The sequence below is a fragment of the Orbicella faveolata genome, unplaced genomic scaffold (assembly GCF_042242905.1).
Source record: "Orbicella faveolata isolate gen_17 unplaced genomic scaffold, um_ofav_v1 contig_12, whole genome shotgun sequence".
Lineage (NCBI taxonomy): Eukaryota > Metazoa > Cnidaria > Anthozoa > Scleractinia > Merulinidae > Orbicella > Orbicella faveolata.
In genome coordinates this window covers 16,725,001-16,746,838 of record NW_028301539.1, presented here as the reverse complement: position 1 = coordinate 16,746,838, position 21,838 = coordinate 16,725,001, and the positions used below count along the sequence as shown (strand labels likewise).

Here is a 21,838-nt window from a genome sequence, read left to right as displayed (position 1 = left end):
AGCGAAAAATCTACTGAATTGTTTTAGTATAAATCTATTAGTCGTTCAAAACTTAACTTGTAAATCATCTAAATCCTCTTCCCGGACACTTTGAAGACCCAAAAAGGCGGCTGCAATTTTGTTTACAACTGCACACTGCTGGGCTGCCCACTATCTACAACAGAACAGATAGTAACTAGTGTAGCCAATAAGAGAACAGCATTCGTAAAAGAACGCTGTAGGTGTATACTAAAATTGAATATGTCGTAGTAGGTTATCTCCTCCTTTATAGCCCTTTAATGTAACGTTATAAAAAGCAAATCGTTAGTCCATGCGAAAACAATTTTTTTCATCAGTTGTGATCCTTACGAACTGACTAATACGATTAAATGTTATACAAAAAGTAACCTACTTCTTGCTATTGCTTTAAGGTGGGTGGAACTTGAAAACTACCAGACTAAAACTGGGCAGACCTCCATCTCACTCCTGGTTGAAAATTTCCCCGAAGCGGCCGAGGTCGCCTTAAATCTGTGCGTGACTCATTCTCCACACCTCAGCGCCACCGACCCAAAATACTCAGTCACGTACGACTTTAAGTATTTGGATCCTGGTCCAGAGGTAAAGAAAAGCAGCAAAAGGTTCTCTACAGTTAAAACGATGATCAAGAATGAACGCGAGCGGCTCCTTCTTCATCCTCTAACTCTGAAATTCAACGAAAGGAAATGGAGCACGTTGGGAAAGTTCGGATTTTTCGGCGATTTTGTCACATATTTCATTTTGCTGGTACTTCTCAGCATTTTTGTCGTCGAGCAAAGGGGAGGTGTCAATTTGAGTCCACGAAATCCACCTAATGTGAACACATCTGGAAAATCGTACAACCTAAAGCCCTCTGATGTTTACAAGAAGGATTCTGCCCTAACGAAATCAGTACCATACATTGTCTTGATTTTCGCCTTATTACACATATGCAAAGAGTTTTTCCAGATATACATGCAGCGGTGGAAATATTTCAAGGACACTTCTAATTACCTAGACTGGATCCTATATATCAGTACCACCGCCTTCATGGCACCCTACGTAACTTCGCTTGATGTCCTCGATGAAAGGTTCTCAAGCATGAGTGATCCTCCTAATTTTTGGATTTTTGGTGTTGTGGCGATTTTTGTGTGCTATTCCAACATGATGCTGTTCCTTAGAAGATATCGACTGTTTGGTACTTATATCTCAATGTATACTGAGGTGATTAAGACGATTGTCCAAGTGATGGTGGTGTTCGTTTTCCTCGTCCTAGGATTTGCACTGGTCTTTTACGTCCTCTTTATGGAGGAGGTAAGGGTTATCATAAAAGTAAGCGAGTAAATAGCGGAGGCCGATTGGGTGAGTATAGCTTTCTTGGAAAGCGTCAGTTTTGTGGTAGTCAGCTGCAGATTGTTATCGAATATTCCTGGATCTAGTGCTAGTTGTTTCAACATGGCTTGACTCTGGGCAGCTAGACTTAACCCAACAGCATCAATTTGGACTGACGAACTCGGTTAAGAAACAAAAATAATCGACAAAATTCGTTGAGTAACATCCCTGAGTGACGAGCGATTGACTAGCATCTCATCAGGGAACTTAGCAACAAGCCTTACTGCTCTTCCTAAGCAAAATTGAAAACTCCACCGCCGCTTATAAATGGCGGACTTAGCTGTGAAGTTTTAAATAACTGAATATAGGATTAGGACTGGATTCAACAAAGAAAACTGGGGGTAGCCAGGTATTTCTGATTCTCCGAGATAACTAGCCTTGAATCTTGAACAAAAATGCTAACGTCTGAAAAAGAAGGAAAAGACATATCTCAGATTTTGCCTTTTAAAACACACAGAAAAGCAAACACATTCATCTTTAAACTGCATGGCAAATCGCAACATAAAAACGTTTGGCATGTCTTTTAATAACAGTTTGCCGCAACAGCGATTTTAGTGTCCCTGACAGCTCTCGTCTGGTTTAGCCAAATTAAAGTCTAACTAGTTTTTCCTCACAACCAGAAACTAATCACGTTTTGAATATTGGTAGGGTGGCCACTTCTATTTCATAACACAAAGTGTAGGGGAAACCACACGTTTTTAAAAGTTAAATGAGTTGTTTTGATCTGTTTTGCAAACTTCTACGGTGCTCGTTACATTTTTTCCCTTTCACCTCCCCAGTCAGTGAAACATTTGCGACTCTTGCACTTGCTTGAGCGCGCACTATGCCATCTGCAGGTTCATGTCTACAGTCGGATTTCAGTATAATTTTCTACGTATGACAGCTAGTTTTAAATATTAAAGCAGCCATGGAGAACGTTAAGTAATGGTCCCATTAAGTATTTGTCTCATTGTATGTAATTTTATTGCAGAATGCATTCCGCACCGTACCTCTTTCCACTCTTCGTGTGTTGGTTATGACGGTTGGAGAGCTCGACTTCGCAGACTTTATTGAGCTGTATAAAAACCACAATCCGTATGATCCATTTCCATCAGTGGCATACACATTTCTCTTTTTTTGCTTGGTCTTGCTGAGCGTCGGACTGATGAATCTCTTGGTAAGAAGACATCCAGTTCATGTTATGATCAATTTAAGGGTACCAATGTTTACGGGAGGCACAAACGACTCAAAAAGGTGCACTTTACCAATAAGCCCATTAAAATTCTAACTTGGCACCGAGGCTTAGGACAACAAAATAGACGAATGACGAAAGAAAGTGAATGGGAAAGTCACTTATGCATAGATTGTAATCTGGAGGTCTCGGTTTCAAATTCTCCTCCCTGCTGCTAGATCAATGTGTGTTCAATTGTTGTGAACAACCAGTTGGGATTCTTAACAACCTTTGAGTTCTACTTTACGATATTTGTTACTCGATTTATAGTATCACCAATTAGAACAGCAGTGCTAAATACCTTGGCTCTTAGTTAACGCAAGTTTTCTTTTTCTACAGGTTGGTCTGGCCGTTGGAGATACCGAGAAAATGAAAAAGCTAGCTACAATCAAGAGACTTGCTCTGCAGATTGAGTATCATATTGAAATAGAAGAGTTGTTTCCAGATTTCATTACACAAGCTGTTTACGAAGATGTTTATGACGACATGCCTAATATGCACTCCATGCTTCACAGGTAGTTGTTCCCTATGAATAAGGGCATGCGTAGTGGCTCTCGATGTATATTTGCAGCTTTTGTCTTTTTAAACAGAGACCACATAGGATTTCCTTATTCGTCATCTTGAACAGGTGATAGATGCTAGGAACAAAACCATTGCGAACTGAGAAGTACCCCGTCGGAAGCTTACAAAATAAACTTGTTCATGACGTATGCCTTTGATATCATAGAAGTACCGCTTGTTCTTGGATTTTCTTGTTACTTTGGTTTTTATTTATTTGACGTTTTGAGCTTGTGTTGGTATTGTTTCTTTGTATTTGTTTGGTTTTGTTAAACAGGCCTCTTTATTATTATTTTTTCCAATTGCTGTGATTTTCTTTCCCCGCCAACTGCCAAAAGAGCACGGTTGTGAAACCCGACAAAGTTCTTCGTTGTATGGTTTTGTTCACTTTTTGGCCTTGATCGTGCACAAAATATAATCATGATAGTTGTTTACTTTTAACTGAGGAACTAAGCAATAAAAACGTTTTGGTTGTGTAGTTCATGCATAGTGTATGAGCGGAAAACGAAAGGCCGATCTGACGTCAAATGTATGTTGACAGGAGAGGCATTGAAGAGTCGGGAACCATTTCTCATTAGAGAGGGCATTGAATATTCGCGGAGAGGAATTTATTATTCGAAACCATATCAGATTGTAAAAAGTGAAAAATATGAAACATTTTCTTTCTCCAAGCTTTTAATCTGGCGCCAAAACTGTGTCGTCCGCGTGCGGCAGCTTGCTCGTTGCCTGTCTACTGAAGCTAGCCCGTCAAGCTATTGGTGCCCCTCCGAGGGGCACCAACATGGCGTTTGCATGAAACATTTCTCCGAAAAAGTCGCGTGGTCGTTAAATTATCTATTAGACTAAGAAAACTAATCCCTTGTGTATTATATCTTAGCAATATTCGCTCATAGAAAACTCGTTCTGGCATTCTGTAACAGCTAAACGTTCCTGATGGTGCCGACAAATTGTAATTTATAGCCAGTATATCTATTTTTGTTTTTCTTTGCAGAGTAATCGAATGGCTACAAGCACGATATGCTGAAGCCACTCCAGAGCCATTGGCTGAGGACAACAAACCATCTGAACTCACTGAGCTACGAGAGGGGATGATGAAGAACAAAAAGAGGATCAAGTCAGTTGTGATTATGCTGGAGGCGCAGAACAAGTTACTCAGAAGCCTGGCGCTATCGATTAACCCTAATTTTCAGCTGCCAGAAGGTATCGAGAGAGCCAGCTGGTCTGCAGATGAAACAGATGATATGGATGGAAGAAATAAATCGTCCCTTGCAACAATAGAGGAGCAGAGCGAAGTGCCATCAGATAGCACGAAAGTGACTTTGGCTAAAGAAGAGAATGTCTCTCTTTGAAGATGGCTTGTAGGGATCAGCTGTTACGTAGCAACAGTCACGCGGAAGACGGAGTGTATCGCTGCAGTTTATGCCATTGTTTAATCACAGTAATCTATAACACGATCTTTTGTTTTCGTTGTGACATAACTTAAATACAGTTGAATCTCTCGTCAGGCGACAACCTTGGGGCTAGAAATAGTGTTCATGGAATGTTAAAAGTAAATTAGTGTTGGTATGTAATGTTAGTATGTGTGGGGAGAAAAAAAAACTTGATACATCAAAATTTTTGCGAGGTATCAATTAACAGCTACTTAAAGTTTCATTATCGCGGAGTCAATCTCCTTTTCAAATTTGCAAAACAAACATCACGATTATGGCTATACCTTGACGGGTGTTACGGTTTATCAGTATACTGTTAGAGAATAAAAATGCAAGTCAGAATGTATTCTATATATTTATCTATTTGTTATTAAATTGTTAAGAGAAAATTTGTTTTTGGTGCAGGATAACATAATCGTGAGATATTTCAGGTATTAAACAAAAGGTTACTTGATTTTCTATTTCGGTACTGATCAAATTACATCTTTTCCTTATACTATGTTATTATGTAGTTTTTGACTTACAAGGAAAACTTGAGTTTATTCATATTCCATCGAACACCATCATTTAGGGATTTTCCAGCTGTGTTTACGGTTGCTATGGTTAGTTTCTTTTTGGCGTCAATCGAGATAATGAAATAAAACTGATGTCTAGTTTTTGAAAGCGCTCTCATCAGGATTTTGTTGTCTAATTTTTCAACCAAATTTTGTTCGTTTTGTAGTCGTTTTTGGACATCAAACTACGGTCGTTTAATTAAAATTCATACCTCGTTCACAATTCCCACAAAAGTAGAAAGACATGGTAGATACCACAAGTAGCACTATGGTGTCTCTTTGAATATGTTTAAACTCGAGATCACGTACAGATATTGATATGAACTAGGCGGGTTCAGAATTTGAGAAAGGCCAACCCCCGAACTTGGATTGTGCAATCATTTTGTTAGTAACACTTATATCACAAGAAATTTGTGACAACAACCTTTACTTTTAAACTTAGTATATTATCCTCAAGTTTTGGTCAATAAAAACCAAGATTGGAACTTTTATATTACTCACGTTACCTTATTTTGGTCAACCACTTAGGAATAGTCGGTTAAAATTAAGGTAGAAAATGTTGTAGTCAACCTCGATAACGTCGAACGAAAATGTGCTAAGTAGCTTTGTGCAGTCTCAATAGGGCCTTATGCGAACTGCGCATGACATTACGTTAGCCTAATTGACAGTTTGACAGTGATTTGATGGATCATGTGGTTGTCCCCTTAAAAGGAACGTGACGAGTAAACTCCTAGTTGTTGTATTTGTTGCTGAAGTAGTAATTATAGCAATCAAGGAAGATTGTAGAAGAACGTTGTGACAACTGTACTAAAGAAATCATTGGAAATTAAAAGTGAAGTAACCAAACAAGAGAGTGTTAGAGTGATCTGCTAGTTTCCCTAAAGGTCGCTTTAACACCACACTTTTTTGTCAATACGGCAGCCATTTTGAATTTGATTCAAATAACTATTATCAGATACTTAGGAGGCAAATACCTACTTATTAGCCCCCTGAGAATCCCATAATAGCTATTTTTAACAACTGAATTCACAATGGCACTGTATTGGCAATAAGCTCCAATGAGCACGTTGACCCTAGAGTCAATTTGTAATGAGTATATGGTGTGATTTCTTATGTCTGCCACAGTGTGCCTTTTACTTGTCTTCAACTGATTTTTTGGAAAGCTTGCTGTACAACTAAATTAAGCCGGATTATGTTTGGGTCTACATATATTCTCATGCAGGCTTTTCACAGCTTCCCCTTACCCTTTTTAAATTATCACTTTCCTTGTGCCACCCCCTATCACTTTACTTTTGCCACTCCGATAGTGTTTCCATTAACTGCCTCTGTGCTCCCTTCCACTAAAAACATGACCAACATGAACATTCCTCGTCAGGTCAGACTTTATTGTCTTTGAATGTCTACTCACTGTTAAAAAATATACTTTCTTGCTATAGGTGATCTGAGTGATACTGAATGTTACTTCAGTGGGAGTGTAGCTGAAGAAGAGGAAATCCGACTGTTCAACACTAAAAGATATTAAAATGGACAGGATGGGTCTTAGAATAGCGAGTTTTGCTTGATTTCATTCTTTTTGCAACTGACATGTACAAACATCTTGTTATCCGAACCTTATTTTGACAACCAGACGCTTTTCTCCTAGACAAAAGGCTAAGGCCTACCAACTACTTTAAGCAATTAGATTATGAGCCAGAGATTTCTATCGCGTGCTGTGCCCTCATCAAACATAGAAATCAAGAGCAAATAATCTAATTGTTTTAGTATAAATCTACTAGTCTAAGGCCCGGTTCATACATCGCATTTCTGCCGTGTCGAATTCAATTCAATTAAGTGCGGCAGAAATGCGACTGTCGATTCATACGTCGCACTTGTTTCGAATTTAATTCAGAATTAATACTGTCGGGTATGTCGGTCAGCGGAAAATATTTTAAACGTAGAGTATTCAATATGGCGGACGAAAATACTGAGCGACGAAGGACTTTAATTTGGCGAAAAATTGTCCGCCAATGGAACGAGAAGGAGAAGGCTGACAATGGAGCAGTATGTGTTGCAATATGTTCAGGTTGCATTGGGTCGAGAATGGCCAAGTTTCTCCTTTTTCTTTGGCGGGAAAACATTTACGCATGCTCAATAAATTAACATAATGTATGCATTAGATTCGACACGGCAGAAATTCGACGTCTGAATCAGTGTCGCATTTCTGTCGGATAATGCGACAAGCCCAGTCGAACGTGCGGCAGAAATGCGGCAGCCGATTCAGACGTCGAATTTCTGTCGAATTTAATTCGTTGAATTGAATTCGACACGGCAGAAATGCAACGTATGAACTGGGCCTTAAGGCCCAGTTCATACGTCGCATTTCTGCCGTGTCGAATTCAATTCAATTAAGTGCGGCAGAAATGCGACTGTCGATTCATACGTCGCACTTGTGTCGCACTTAATTCAGAATTTATACTGTCGGGTATGTCGGCCAGCGGAAAATGTTTTAAATGTAGAGTATTCAATATGGCGGACGAAAATACTGAGCGCCGAAGGACTTTAATTTTGCTAAAAATTGTTCGCCTATGGAACGAGAAGGAGAAGGCTGATAACGCAGCAGTATGTGTTGCAATATGTTCAGGTTGCATTGGGTCGAGAATGGCCAAGTTTCTTCTTTTTCTTTGGCGGGAACACATTTACGCATGCTCAATGCATTAAGATAATGTATGCATTAGATTCGACACGGCAGAAATTCGACGTCTGAACCGGTGTCGCATTTCTGTCGGATAATGCGACAAGACCAGTCGAACGTGCGGCAGAAATGCGGCAGTCGATTCAGACGTCGAATTTCTGTCGAATTTAATTCGTTGAATTGAATTCGACATGGCAGAAATGCGACGTATGAACCGGGCCTAAGTTACCTTTATGTTTCATCTTTTGTCTATGCTTACCAAGAAAATAACTCTCCATCCATTATTCACTTATCAATTTTTGTAAATACTTCTTTTCAGAATCTATGTTCTGTTTTGTCAACTAAGGGAGTCAAGGATTTTTATGAGAATTATTTCAGTCAACATTCATTGAATCAGACCTTACATTTAACTTTCAATGATAATCATACTTCTGCTATGACTGTATTCAGTTTCTCTTCTGTGCCCTGCAAAATGTCATTAAGCAGGCAATATTTGGTGAATTTATATCAAAAGAGAACAGCAAAACAATTTTGGACAGCTCTGTCATTTGAAAGCAGAAAATCATACACCCATCCTACACGAGACTTTAACCTCCCTTACCATTTACATTAACAACTTTTCCCTCTTACACACTTGAGGACAAGTTAATATCTGACATTATAATCCATCAGATATTTTAGCTAGCACGCAGTTGGTGTAAATGTGTTATGTGACTGATTATACACCAGATAAAACTGAGGTGAACACAACAGCATTCATTTGGCAGGAAAATATTTGCATCTATTTGTCCATGGACATTATCTGTTCCTCAAAGAGCACAGTGGTCCTCTCAAAAACCTGTGTGTGCTCCTCAGAACAGATAATTTTCATGGAAAAATATCCTGGCATGTTTTCTCATGTAGTCTATATAAGCCACACACCAAACGCTAGCTGCAAATTAAGCTGTAGTTTGGGCTACACCCTAACTATAAGAAGAGTACGATATTTTTCAGTGTTTTTCCTTTTTTAATTTTGAATACTTTTCAATACAAACTGTGACCTCCACACTACACCAGAGAAATTTGAGATTGCTTGAGTTTGAGGAAAACTTGTACAGAGAAATCACACGGTTTTTGTGATGTCATCATCTTCGAAAAGCTTAATTTTCAAACTTTTTCATCCATAGTGGAATTTTCAAATTCCTCCAGTTTGTAGAGCAGAGCATTTTAGAAAAGTTCCATTTTCCTATTGTGGACAGTAGGTCTAACTTAAAAATAAAGTTGCATGTGTTTTCAAATTTCTCTTGTGTAGTGTGGAAGAGACCATAAGGCTGCTAATCATACCTAAGGCTAAGGCAGTTAGTATATTTTGTGGAGTTAGACAAACAATACCAATTATATACTTATACTAAACAAATACAGACCCATTGTTATGGCAATGGTTTCCTGGTCCCCCCCTCATTTCTAAGAGGGTATTATCCTGCTTTCTTTGGTCAGATGTACATTGGAATTCTCTTACTCTACTCAACTGTGTGTAGTGTGACCAAATGTTTCACAATAGATACAGAGTAGCATTCCAAGTCTCAGGGGGTATCATCAAGTAACCAACTTGACTCATTGTTGCCAGGCATAAAAAGATTGTAAAAAGGTCAATAATGGGACATTTATGCTCTGGCGTGATTTACAGGTGTAAACTATGAGTAGATAGGTTAGTTTGTGTAAAACGGAAATATGCTTCAAAACGTTGCTCATTGAAAGAATGCTGATCTAGACTTTCATTTAAGTAGAAATATAAAGGAATGAAATCAAAAACTCAGTTGTACCAATCTCTTAAAACGTAAGTGAATAAATTTTCCATTTGCTTGGTGCAGAAAAGTTTAAAAAGTCTGTTGAGTTCCCCTGGTTGATCAATCACGCCAAAGCATGTTTTAAATATGCTAAAATCAATGAAAAACCTTTTAATTTCAATGAATGCTGCAGTTCTCAACTGATTCAGGAGTCAGCATTTTAAATTGGCTAAAGATAGTGTGTGCTGCAAGTCTCAACTGGAAACACTCACAAGTGAATTTCAGGAGTCAGCATTTCCCACATATCCATTCTCTGAAGAAACAAATCTGGCATTTCCTTCATTGAGCTAGGTTCTTGACTCAAATGAAAATGGTCATTTCAGGGATCAGTTTCACTTAAGTCTTCCCCATAACTGGACCTCAGGACACAATTTGGCTCGATTTGAAACTGTGCCTCAGACATGGTTTCATGGTCAGGAACTAGTCTCCAGATGTTTCCGTCAACTTGATAGGTTAGGGAGATGGCTGTTGAGCCTTCAGGTAGCAAATTTCTGACTCGTTGGTACAACTCCTGTGGTTAATTTAAAATGCAAGCAGATGAGATAAGAGGCCCTTAGAAGTAGTATCTCACCAAATTGCTTTAGATAACAACAAATATATTATTTTAGTAGACAATGGATTGTGCCCACCCAATCACACCGATAATATTCTTTGATTTCCCAGTAGAGGTTATACACAGCTTAAATTTCAGCCATCTCCTGGAGTTGCAAACAGATGGGAGAGACATCTGCTGTACATTGATGTCAAGTTGATACTTCCTGATTACTTCTTTTGTAATGGAAATTTTAAAAAGTTCAGTTGCGGTCATTAATTTTATGATGGGAATAATCATGGCATCTGACAGGCGAGAATTGTGAAAAAAAAGTTCTCCAATCAGGTTCAGTGTTGGATTTTAAATGAGGATCTGGGCAAGTCTCTGATTTTACCACTCTATATCCTTAACTTTGTAGTTACTCCCTAATCACTGCTTAGTTTTTCCAATAGTGACTTCAATACATGTATATTGCATTATAGTGGTTCATTGTTTCAGTTGTCTCTCTTGGAAGTGTGTGATTCAATATTAGGCTGAATTGAATAACAAGAAACATGGGCCTGAGACTTACAAACTCATGGCCGTTTACATTTTGATGGCTCATGACACAGTTTTGTTCAAAGACAAAAGCCTATTTTTGGGGAAACATTGTTTACATGCACCTTAACTGCCCATAGCATCATAAATTGAGCCCCTTAGGATGAGATTTTTGAATAGCATATCCATGACTCCATGGTGACATATAATAAAAGGGGAGCCTTGAGACAAGGGCAAATTGAATTTCAGCATCAAAACTTTCCAATATTGAAGGGGCAACAACAAACCAAGTGATGCATGGTACATTAGAAACGACAAATTATGTGGTCTTGTGCATACATCTGGGTTATAATAATAACGGTAAATGAAAGGCATCGAAATCTGCATTTCTTCAGAGTTTTCACATTACATGTACCCACCTTCAATGGACTTTCCTGTGAAATATCCAACTGGTGCCTTTCTCCATCTGGCAAAATAACGATGACACGAGTCAATTCATCCGATCTCAGCCTCTTTGTTGGTGGTGGATTTGTGGCCTCATCTGGTTCTGGTTGTGGCTGGAATAAAAATTCACAGATTATAAATGTATTACCCTTTATTCATTATTGGATCTAAATTTGTCTTGTATGATTTGTTAATTAATAACTTATTTAGGCTTGAGAAACACCTTGACAGATGGTGTATATATATATGCTGGACATCCATGCTTCCAAAATAATGCCTTCAAAGTATTTTTCATGCTACAGAAAAAGCCAACAAGCCTGTTTCCTACAGTGTGAAGACTATGATAGAGGTACATCCATTACAGCCATTAACCATGGTAATGGCTTGAATTAGCAAGAAGCAACAAGAGAATAGTTTATCTGTTTCATTACTAACATCAAATGTGATACCTCAGGGGCTGGTTCATCGTCTGTTTGACAGGCTTTTGTATTCCTCTACCTTTTTGCCTGAAGTGAATAAGGAACTAATCAGATGTGCTAGAACATCACTTGATATAATTAGCCAGTATTTAAAAATTATTGTACAGTTCTTTTCATATCATGGAGTGCCAAAGTGCTGCTAGTTTTTCACACCTTCTCTCTGTCATTCTGGAGTGACTCTTCATAGTCCAGATCCTGCTGCCTCTTCAGTTCCCTTTCCTCCTGTAGTCTGAGCCTATGAATTAATATTGCACAATAAAAAGATGATGGATTGATAGATAGATTGATTAATTGAGAGATTCATTGATTGATTGATTGATGGATTGATTGAATGTAATCGCATAGCTTGACAAAATAGCTGGTAACATGCACTTATATTTGAAACATGAATTATTTCATGAGCAGAGTAAAATATAAAATCAATCGTGTTCAATGTTTCACATTGTAATTTAAAATATAATTTTAATTTTGAAGTCACACACTTCCAGCACATCTCATTATCATGGTGTAACAATAACATGATAGAAGTTGAATAAAGTTGTATACCAGTTTCTCTTGTGTTCTTGAAATGTTGTAAGTTTCTCCTCCAGAGCTCTCTTCAGTTCAGCTACAGTGGGTGAGCCTATGAATGAAACATCATGCGCTCATGAGGCATACATGAGTGACTGAGTAACAAAGGCAAAACAGTTTGAATAATTATTACAAAATAAAAGTAATGTTTGATTTGAGATTGAGTAATCTAGAACATAATCCAACTGCGATTGCGTGGAATAATTAATTACCTGACATCTTGAGCAAAACTCTCTCTTTGCCACCAACGCTGCAAACTATAGCCATCGTACCTGTATTACTTTCATCTTTTAAAGCGGCCAAGGCTGAAACCAAGCGACCATGATGAATTCAAATTGATTTTTTATTTCCCATTTTTTGATACAGCAAAAGAAGTACTTAATTATAGTTAATTATAGTCCAAAACAGACAATATTAAATATTAATATAATGTTATCTAACAAGTTACAAGTTAGGGTGAATGTTCTTCGTAGCAAAAAAAATTAAACATAGTATATAATGATGTAGTGTTAGAGTAAATGTCCTGCCGTGGCCCAATCTAGTCTTCTTTAACAGTCAGGACTTTCCAGTTTGGGAAAGTACCTCACAAACATGCTAGGACTTTAATTTGCAGGACCTGTATTTATGCTTATGTTAATTGTAACATATACTACCTTGCTTCCCAGTGGTTCCACCAGATGATTGCACCCAAAACAGAAAATGCTCATCCACCAAGTCAATAATTTGTCTGTTTTCAAAAATCGTCCTGAAAAAAAAAAATTATCATTAATATTAGATTACTTAACATTTAACAAATGTCATTTGGCACCAGGTTAAGATAACCCATTCCTGTCACACATGTTATTTGCAACCATTTAGTAATAAATAAGCTTATAATGGGCGTATATAATATTGCATGTCAAATCAGATTTTGTTACCTCCACAGTAGCCACTGCCTCTCGCTACAGACACACATTAGTGCAGGTCGACAGTATTCTCTCTCCACTCTAGCCATTTGCATGAGCTAAAATAGTAAGTCGAGAAGAATTTTTTATGCCAGTTATTAATTTATTAATAATGCTAAAGAAGGATGATATACCAGTTGCTAATGCAAATGATTTGTCAGATATGTAATACCGGTAAATATCCACATTAAAAAGCCCGTCAGCTTGCATTGTTTCACTCACCACATGGAAGTTGCATGGATGACTAAATGGCAGGCTTGCAGATTGTGTCATTGCAATGGATGTCTGCATTGCACTTGCTGGCTGGCCTGCAAAACAAGGAACACCCTTTTTTGTACTACATGGTATTGAATATTAATATTAATTAATACAAACCGTACTGGGCTAATTGCACTTGGATCCTTCAATGGGAAAACTGATAAGATTAGTTTTGTTGTGCAGTTTGTATCTGATACAATATGTTAACTCTTACCAGGAGTATGAGGTAATAAATCAAGCAACACACTTGCATCTGGTAATTCAACGGTTCCTGAAAAGAATTTTGGAACACAAGACATGTCAAGTAAAAATGCTGCATAAAAGACATCGTGTTCATTTCTAATATGCAATCATTGAAACTTCAACAATTCTTATGTTAAATTTTACATACTTTGAGAAAAGAACCCTCTCAAGGTCACCAGTCTGCCAGCACTTCAGGTGATAACTGATAAAGCAATATGTCAACCTCATGGGTCCTGAATCCGTGACTTAGTCAAAGAAAAAGCAATATTAAAAAAAGAGCGCTGACCTGTAACTGTTGTATTTGGATTCTCAGCAGATGGCCTGGCAACTCCGGCTGTGATTACAGAGGCAGTTAAACCTGAAACACGTAACAGTAAATAAATGTACTTGTATTAGTTTTCAGTTCCCTTTCAGTGCCACGTACATTATTAATAAAAAAAATACTTGGCAAACCATGTAGTGAAGCAGTATCATGGTGCAAAGTGCAAGCACAGCTCTGACACATGCATAGTAGTCACAGAAGTGTAGCTCTCCACTGCTGTACACTCCCTGTCTGTTTGTGCTATTAATTCAAATGGAATTTATTTTCCAGTTACTTCACAAGTAAATGCCATAAACTGATCAAATCATATCATATGTCCAGCCTGTCCTACAAAAGCGTAGTGTAATGATAACATTAACTCCAAATCAAATATGATCAAATATACATTATACAAATGCTCCTTCAAGAATTGATATGTATGTATGTCAGTATCGTAAGTGGCGTAAGTAATACGTTTTTTGTAAGTAGTGTAAGTAACTACATTAATATTGTATTGTAAGCAGTGTAAGTAGCAATTAACATAAAAAAAAATAATAATAAAAATAAAAAAAGAATTGATATGTACAGATACGTACACAGAAAGAAAAGGCTACTAATTGCAACTTTGATCTTTTACTGCAACCTTTGTTAATCTAAAATTATGGATGCTTAATTGTTGTTGGGTTGTTAAGATAAGTGCAGCTTTTACTCTATAAATCTTTAAAATGACTTTAACCAATGCATTTTGACATAAAACACGCCATACAGTACCTGGTGGCCTTGGGATGGTGTGGTTTGAGGTCACGGGGTTTGGTGTAGCAGTTCTGCTGACAGGTACCTGGTCCACATTACTGGTATCTGTTTCTCTTGGTAGTGTTGCACGCCATCTACGACCCCGTTCTTCCATTTCAACATCATCTAATCTAAAGATACTCAGAGGATCACCATCACTGTCTTGCATAGCCTCATCAGTACCACTTGTGGTGTTTGGCAGTCCCAAGACAGTGGTAGTGGTTGTTGTTATTGTTGTCACTGTAGTAGTGGTGGGGACAGTGTTGTTACCAGTTGTGACAGTGCTTCCTGGTTGATGACCGAGAGATTCTTCAGATTGCCTACCAGAACCTATGCCATCACTGACACTAAGTGGTAGAAGCCCTCCTCTGACAGATGCTTCAGCACTTCTCCCAGCTCCAGCACCAGTCACAATGCCAATTGTTGAGGGATGCGTAAAAGTTGTCGTAGTTGGAATGGTCCCTACACCGATATGCCTATCCAGCCCGCTCCCTGACCCCGTTGTAACAGTAACAATGTTAGTTGCTACTGTGTGTGTTGAAGGGGTAGTACTGCGTGGATTTCCCAAGCTGGCATTTCCAGTCAACCCATTCCCTGACCCCGTGGTAACAGTGTCAGCATTGGTTGTAGCAGTATGTGTTGATGTAGTATGGGATGGAGTTTGTACTCTATTACGCCTACCCAACACAGTCCCTGCCCCCGAGGTAACAGTATCACCATTGGTTGTAGCAACATCAGCTGATGTACATGTAAGAATACCACGAGGATCTCCTCCTCCTACATGTGCTCTGTTATGCCCACCTGACACTGCCTACATGGTAACAGTACCACCATTAGTTGTCACAGTGCGTGTCGATGTAGTACGGGGTGGAGATCCTAATCTGTTACGCCTACCTGACACAATCCCTGCCCCCCACTGAGCAGTATCAGCATTGGTTGTCACAGTGCGTGTCGATGTGGTACGGGGTAGAGATCCTAATCTGTTATGCCTACCTGACATAATCCCTGCCCCTGACTGAGCAGTATCACCACTGGTTGTCACAGTGCGCGTTGATGTAGTACCGGGGGGGGGGGGGGGGGGGGGAAGAGCCTAATCTGTTATGCCTACCTGACACAATCCCTGCCCCTGACTGAGTAGTATTACCATTGGTTGTCACTGGGAGTGTTGATGTAGTATGGGGTGGATATCCTGCTCTGTCACGCCTACCCAACACAATCCCCGCCCCCGATTGAACAGTATCAGCATTGGTTGTAACAGAGCGTGTCGATGTGGTACGGGGTGGAGATCCTAATCTGTTACACCTACCTGACCCAATCCCTGCCCCCGACTGAACAGTATCAGCACTGGTTGTCACAGTGCGAGCCGATGTGTTATGGGGTGTAGATCCTCATCTGTTACACCTACCTGACACAATCCCTGCCCCTGATTGAACAGTGTCAGCATTGGATGTTACAGTTCGTGTCAATGTAGTGCGGGTTGTAGATCTGACTCTGGTATGCCTCCCTGACACAACCCCTGACCTACCTGTACCTGTGTCATTAGTATTTGTCACGGTTGGACTGGTTGGTGGATGTGCCCTTATGCTGGTAGAGCTGTTATGATAACTGTTTATTCCATCTACACTGCTAGCATGGGTTGTGGAAGTACGAGTGGAGGTGGATCTATTGCTTACACCCCTTACCCTGGAATCTGCCTGCTGTCTTCCCCCAGATCCAGAGGCTGTACCTTGGGCTGTGGCCACTATTTACCAACCAGAAAAGAAAAGAGAATTCACACTAATATTGAACCTTTCAAAGTGCTGTCGCAATGTGAGGGAAGATTACTAGTCAAGAAGCCATTCATTCAAAGAGAAATTAATTCACACCATTGATTCTTAACTTAACAAGTTGGAGATTGACTAAAAAATCTAGATACCTGGATCCTGTACAATCAATCAACGGCATTATGTTGGTTAAACTCGCTGGGTTTTCTTGAAGAATCGCCCTCATTGGCATCAGTAAAGTTTCTTGATAACATGTAATAATTAGGGGCCCCTGTAAGCAAGTACTCTCTCGTACCTAGCTTGGTCATTCTGACCACCAAGATATTGATCATTAGGCCCCTGCAGGTGCTCCCCAAACTTGAGTGCCAATAAAGAAACTCTCATGGGTCAACCTTCAGGGAATTTTCAACTAAGCTTCCAGAAAAGTATTGGCGTAATATTTAATATTGCATTGGTTTAAATGTTGGCTTGAATGCAACGGAAAATTCAGTTACCTTGAGGAAGATAGCCTTGCTTAAATGATAAGCCTCGGCTCAATTTCTGTCCTTAAAAAAGAAGATATCATAAATTTAATACAAACCATTTTGTGAATTAAGTGCAATTGAACCATTTAAACCCTACCATCTGGGTAGCCATCTGAGTAGCCACAGTTATTTTACTCGACATTGCAGCATCAGAATTTCAATAATGATTTGCATACATTATTCAATTGACATAACAAATTCACGCCCACCTCCTCGTGATGCCGATGGTCTAGGTGGCTGATCCTGTAGAGAAAATACAAAATTTTGTTATCTAAAAAAATAATTGTATGTAAAAAAAGAAATCAGAGGAATAAGAGCAGTAAGGGAACTAGTTTATTTGTTCAAGTTTACTGTCAACAGTTAAGGTTAATTCAACACAAGGGTGTCATGATTACTTGTGCAGGTCTATAATTTTTTTTTTTTTTTTTTTTCAGAAACATCTCTTCATTTGCACATATTTGTTTCTTAAACATTCAAGCATTCAAGCATTCAAGCAAAATGTACTGGGTCTGTGTTGAACACTATGTAAGGACATTTTTTAGCAAGACACCTGTGAGGTTATTTTGTAAAGTTATAAAAAATATATTTAAATGTGAATATGAAAGAATACCTCATGATCATTAGGGCTGCTCTCTATTAAGCGCAGGTACAGTGCACCCTGCCCACACACTTTCTTCAATTCCCTAGCAGAAAACACTGAAAATGGCCAGACAGCAGGGATCAACACGTTTCTTGAGCTTTTATCAGTCACGAGAATTTCAAAGCAGTACTCTCCATCACTAAAAGGCAGAGTGATACTAACCATGATTAAAAGCATTTCAATTTATTTCGTATTGTAGACCAATACTACAGAGCTGAAAAAAAAAAATGCTGAAAACAAGGTGATTGTTTTAAACAGAGTTTCCAAGGAATTTGTCCATCGGAGCCTGTCTTTAATTGGATTCTGATCTTCTTGTCTTGGCTGGACTAATCTTATTATTAAAACCAATATACATACTGCCAGGTTACCACAGTTATCATCAAATGTTATCAATGTGGCTGATGCATTTTTCTGTTATATGAAACTGCTGTTAGAAAACATTAATAGGTTCAGAATTAATAGAACCTATTTTGTACAGTGTCGGATGGGTGTATGATTTTCTGCTTTCAAAAGTCATTTTGAAAGCAATTTGCATTGATATATATATCTATGTGTATCTGGTTTGAAAATTGGATCTCAATTTGACTTAAGTTTGAGCAAAATTAAACGGTGAAATGAAGACACCTTGCTGGTAATGTTTAAAATTTAAGAAACTGCTTTGGATTTTAAACTTACTTTGTTGTTGCTCCTCTGAGGAAAGGGAAGGCACCATTCAGGGCTCTCAGTGCTCCTGCTTCTTGTGTTCCACTACCCAAAGATATCTGGACAATCCTGCCAGTGTTAAGAAGATCTTGCCTGACAGTACCCCTGGGAATTGAATCATCACTGGGATCCAATAGCACCACATTGAAATAGTAAACCTGCCCATTTGGGTTGCTCCCTGGGTGCTTAAAGCTGGGACAGCTGATTCATTTGATTGTCCCTGAGCTGAAATTGGAATACCCTGAAAATTTTGCCTTACCAAACCAGCCAAGTTTCTGGTAAAGGAAAGAACCTGTCAAAAACAAAATCAACTCATGACAAGAGATCTCTATAAAACCACATTAAGTATTAACTTTGTTCTTAGAATGAATGAAATTAACAAAGAAATGATAATTAATTAAACAATGACTCAATTTAAAAACATTAAAATTGCTAAGTCATACACTCTATTTTATCACCACTATACAATTAAGCAATACAAATTAAGCACGTACAATTTTTCTATCAAGTTATGGAAGCACGAGTGAACTTTTGGGAGAAATTGAAATGCTGTTGGAACAGGAGCCATTAGCTGAGTGTTTCTAACGTTTTTCAAGTTCTTCAAAATTTTCATGAGTGGTTCTATACATCAATGGAATCACGGAGAACATGTTGTTTTCTATTTCATTTAGAAAGTACCAAGACTTAAAAAAAAGAAAACAACTTGCTCAGGGCTGTCATTAAGTTTTCATTCCACTGTAGCCTTGATCTCCACACCTGTCACAAATTTGTTACTTTATGGATGAATTGAACCTACAACAGCAAAGTTCAACTGTAACATCAAGGACCCATCCAACATGTTCAGCCGTAACCGGTGCTACGGGGTACAGCCCTTATTGATAGCTCTGTTGCTTACTTAGATGTTCAAAATGAAAATTCTCTTTGCTTGTGCCATCATTACTTCAACACCTCATGCTAATATTTATTTCTATTAAACAATTAGATAATGAGCTCAAGATTTTTATCAAGAAAGCGAGCATGAATAATATAATTTTTGGTACTACTAAGGTTGCAAATGATTTTTGAGACAGTGGATGGTATAATTAAGTAAAATACCTGAGTTGCCAAAGCATCCGCTTTGCAAACTGGCACAACAACTTATCATGTGATCAATTTCAAGAGTTAATTGTATATGCAAAAGAGCACCTTGCGGATCGGAGTTAGGGTTAGGATTAGACAACCCAACAGTATGGGTTGAGATGGAAGGATAACTAGAATTCAGGTGTGGACAAGTACAGTTGGGACTTCACTTGTCCAGGAAGCAAGTTTAAATTTCCAGAAGGGTCTGCAGGGAGCTGGGTGGTTTATACACAAACAAAAACAAAACAAATGCAATCAAAACTATGCAAAGGGTTGGGTACCTCCCCCATTAAAGATCTTCAACCAATTCCACAAATCAGCAATAGTATGATTTAACATGTTCAATTATATATCTCACTCAAAATGTTTGTTCAGACATGCCTTTCAACAAAAATCTAAGTGATGCATGCTTACTATGATAAATATTGTTATGAGTGTGACAAATTTATTGACAGTAATTTAATGGTATATATGTGTAAGTTTCATCTGAACATTAATGGCCAAACCATGATCAAAGTGGCAAAGTTCACAGTGTCTATTTTATGCACTGAAAAATCAGTCATAGACTTGTTTCATTTGACTTTACCAACAAACATTTTAAATACAAAATAGCATCTAAGGGACCCCTACTTTGCCACCCTGATTGTGTTTTAGCCATAAACAAGTGCATTGCAGTTGCAAATTACATTTAGGAAATGGTCATTGACACCACTTCACTTTAAATTAAATGCTTATTGACAAGTAATTAAATTACATGTCACCAACCTGGTCACTTTCCTCCTCTTCCTGTCTCTCTTCATCATCATCAGAATCTTCCTGTGAATCAAACAATAATTGGCTGAACTTCATTTAATGGAACCACTACTAAATGAACTACATTTGACTTCATATCAATTGTCTTATTGTCTTGTGAAGAAGTTCACTGTTTGTTCCCTGCAAACTGACTGCAATTTATTTTGTCAAATCATGCAGTTATCCTTGTGGATGGTTCTTCTAATTAGGCAATCACGGTTGGTAAGACAAACCTTGTTAAATTACATTGTACATTTTATATACATGCTGATGGAATTCAAGATCTGACTCAATTGAGTCGTGAACCTTTCCAATAAACCTGCACATCCATGACAGTCAATATCTGATTGAACAGAGAACAATAAAACTTTATATTCCAAATTGTTTGCAACAAGTATATTACACTTTGATTTAACAACAACATAGTTCTGAATGCTAACGCTAAAATAAAAATAGACATTGTTTGACCAAACAAATTCCTTTCCCGTACATATGTAAAATTAGCTGAATGATCAATTTCACGCAGCGCATAAGCTCAATGATGTTGATTTCAGGTCTTTATTAAATCCATTTTGAAATCACTGGCTATCCTTACAATCTGATTGGCTCTCAATGGTGCGATTTATTCACGAATCGCACTATTTTTTGCTCTAAATCGCATCTTTTTCTCAGCCATTGAGAATGGGAGAGTAAAACAAAACAACAAATCAGATTTCAATATTAGTTTAAAGTAAACAATAAAATTTCAGGAAAATGAAAGGCAAAAAGCCATTGTATGGAGAATTTAACAACTAGTATTGCCAAAACTCTGTTGTTATTGTGTTTTTTTTTCCAAAAAACTTGACGAATGTAATTAATTACAGTTTCTAAATGACGATTATCAGCTCCTTCAGGCTGAACACCAACTTTAATGGAAGTTTCCAACTTTCAGTGTCCATTTTGACGAATATTTTGGTGATTTTTCTTCAACATCTGCTCAAAATCCGTATGATACCGAGTCCAGTAAAACATAAACAAACGAAAACCACAGAACAACAAATTCAGGGCCATCTCAAGAAGGTAGATGTTTCCAGGTTTCTGGTAGTTTCAAACGAAGCAACAAAAGAGCTCAACTCTGTCGCTGTGAATAAACATAGTCAAAATACGCCCCGCTCCACAAAACAGTGAATGAATGAACGTCTTACGAAGCTGGTGTTAATCCCGCCATCTTGGAAATATCTTGAAACAAATGGCGCCGCAAGAACTTGACAAGGTCCTGAGTATTGAGTCCTTCGTCGAGGTCACAAAAAGAAACGGAGATGATAACGAGCTGGACTCCCTTAAAATCATGCCATTAAACGGTATGAAAGAAAAAAAAACGTACCATCCACTGGGCATCGTGCACTCGAGGGAGTTTCACAACTCAAAAGAAATCCATCGCAGAATTACGCAGGATGCACCTTCAAATTCCTTCTCCAAAGACAATGAAAAGTCTCAGCCTCAACCACAGAAGAAAGAAAGACCTTCCATCATTGATTCAACCGACGAGAATTGAACTTTTATACCTGAAGCAGACTATTTTCG

At 38.2% G+C, this 21,838-nt stretch overlaps 2 protein-coding genes and 1 long non-coding RNA gene across 4 annotated transcripts in view; 1 reads left to right on the top strand and 2 right to left on the bottom strand.

Annotated features, from left to right (window-relative positions):
• LOC110063328 (uncharacterized) overlaps positions 1–5,987 on the top strand; it is a 35,259-nt gene extending 29,272 nt beyond the window's left edge. For both annotated transcript variants that reach the window (XM_020770305.2, XM_089282566.1), the window contains exons 7-10: positions 411–1,308; positions 2,357–2,542; positions 2,936–3,111; positions 4,146–5,987. In XM_020770305.2, the coding sequence (XP_020625964.2) occupies positions 411–1,308; positions 2,357–2,542; positions 2,936–3,111; positions 4,146–4,503 (1,618 nt within the window). In that variant the 3' untranslated portion in view covers positions 4,504–5,987. The remainder of the gene's footprint in view (positions 1–410; positions 1,309–2,356; positions 2,543–2,935; positions 3,112–4,145) is intronic.
• A 515-nt stretch (positions 5,988–6,502) lies between these two features.
• Positions 6,503–18,570, bottom strand: LOC149116894 (uncharacterized; the record flags this gene model as incomplete). The annotated part of the gene is made up of 17 exons (XM_089280511.1): positions 6,503–10,146; positions 11,124–11,261; positions 11,598–11,654; positions 11,781–11,862; positions 12,174–12,249; positions 12,410–12,502; positions 12,851–12,942; positions 13,115–13,200; positions 13,364–13,449; positions 13,614–13,670; positions 13,929–14,000; positions 14,715–15,546; positions 16,418–16,476; positions 16,993–17,043; positions 17,232–17,265; positions 17,633–17,801; positions 18,338–18,570. Coding segments are annotated over 15 exons (2,034 nt in total), but the record flags the coding sequence as incomplete, so codon positions are not given.
• Positions 18,571–18,612: 42 nt separating this feature from the next.
• Positions 18,613–21,838, bottom strand: part of LOC149116893 (uncharacterized) — a 3,326-nt gene continuing 100 nt past the window's right edge. Inside the window, exons 1-3 of the long non-coding RNA XR_016205495.1 lie at positions 21,639–21,838; positions 20,249–20,299; positions 18,613–18,656 (exon numbers count right to left, since the gene is read on the bottom strand). The exon at positions 21,639–21,838 is cut by the window's right edge and continues 100 nt beyond it. This is a non-coding gene — a long non-coding RNA (uncharacterized LOC149116893). The remainder of the gene's footprint in view (positions 18,657–20,248; positions 20,300–21,638) is intronic.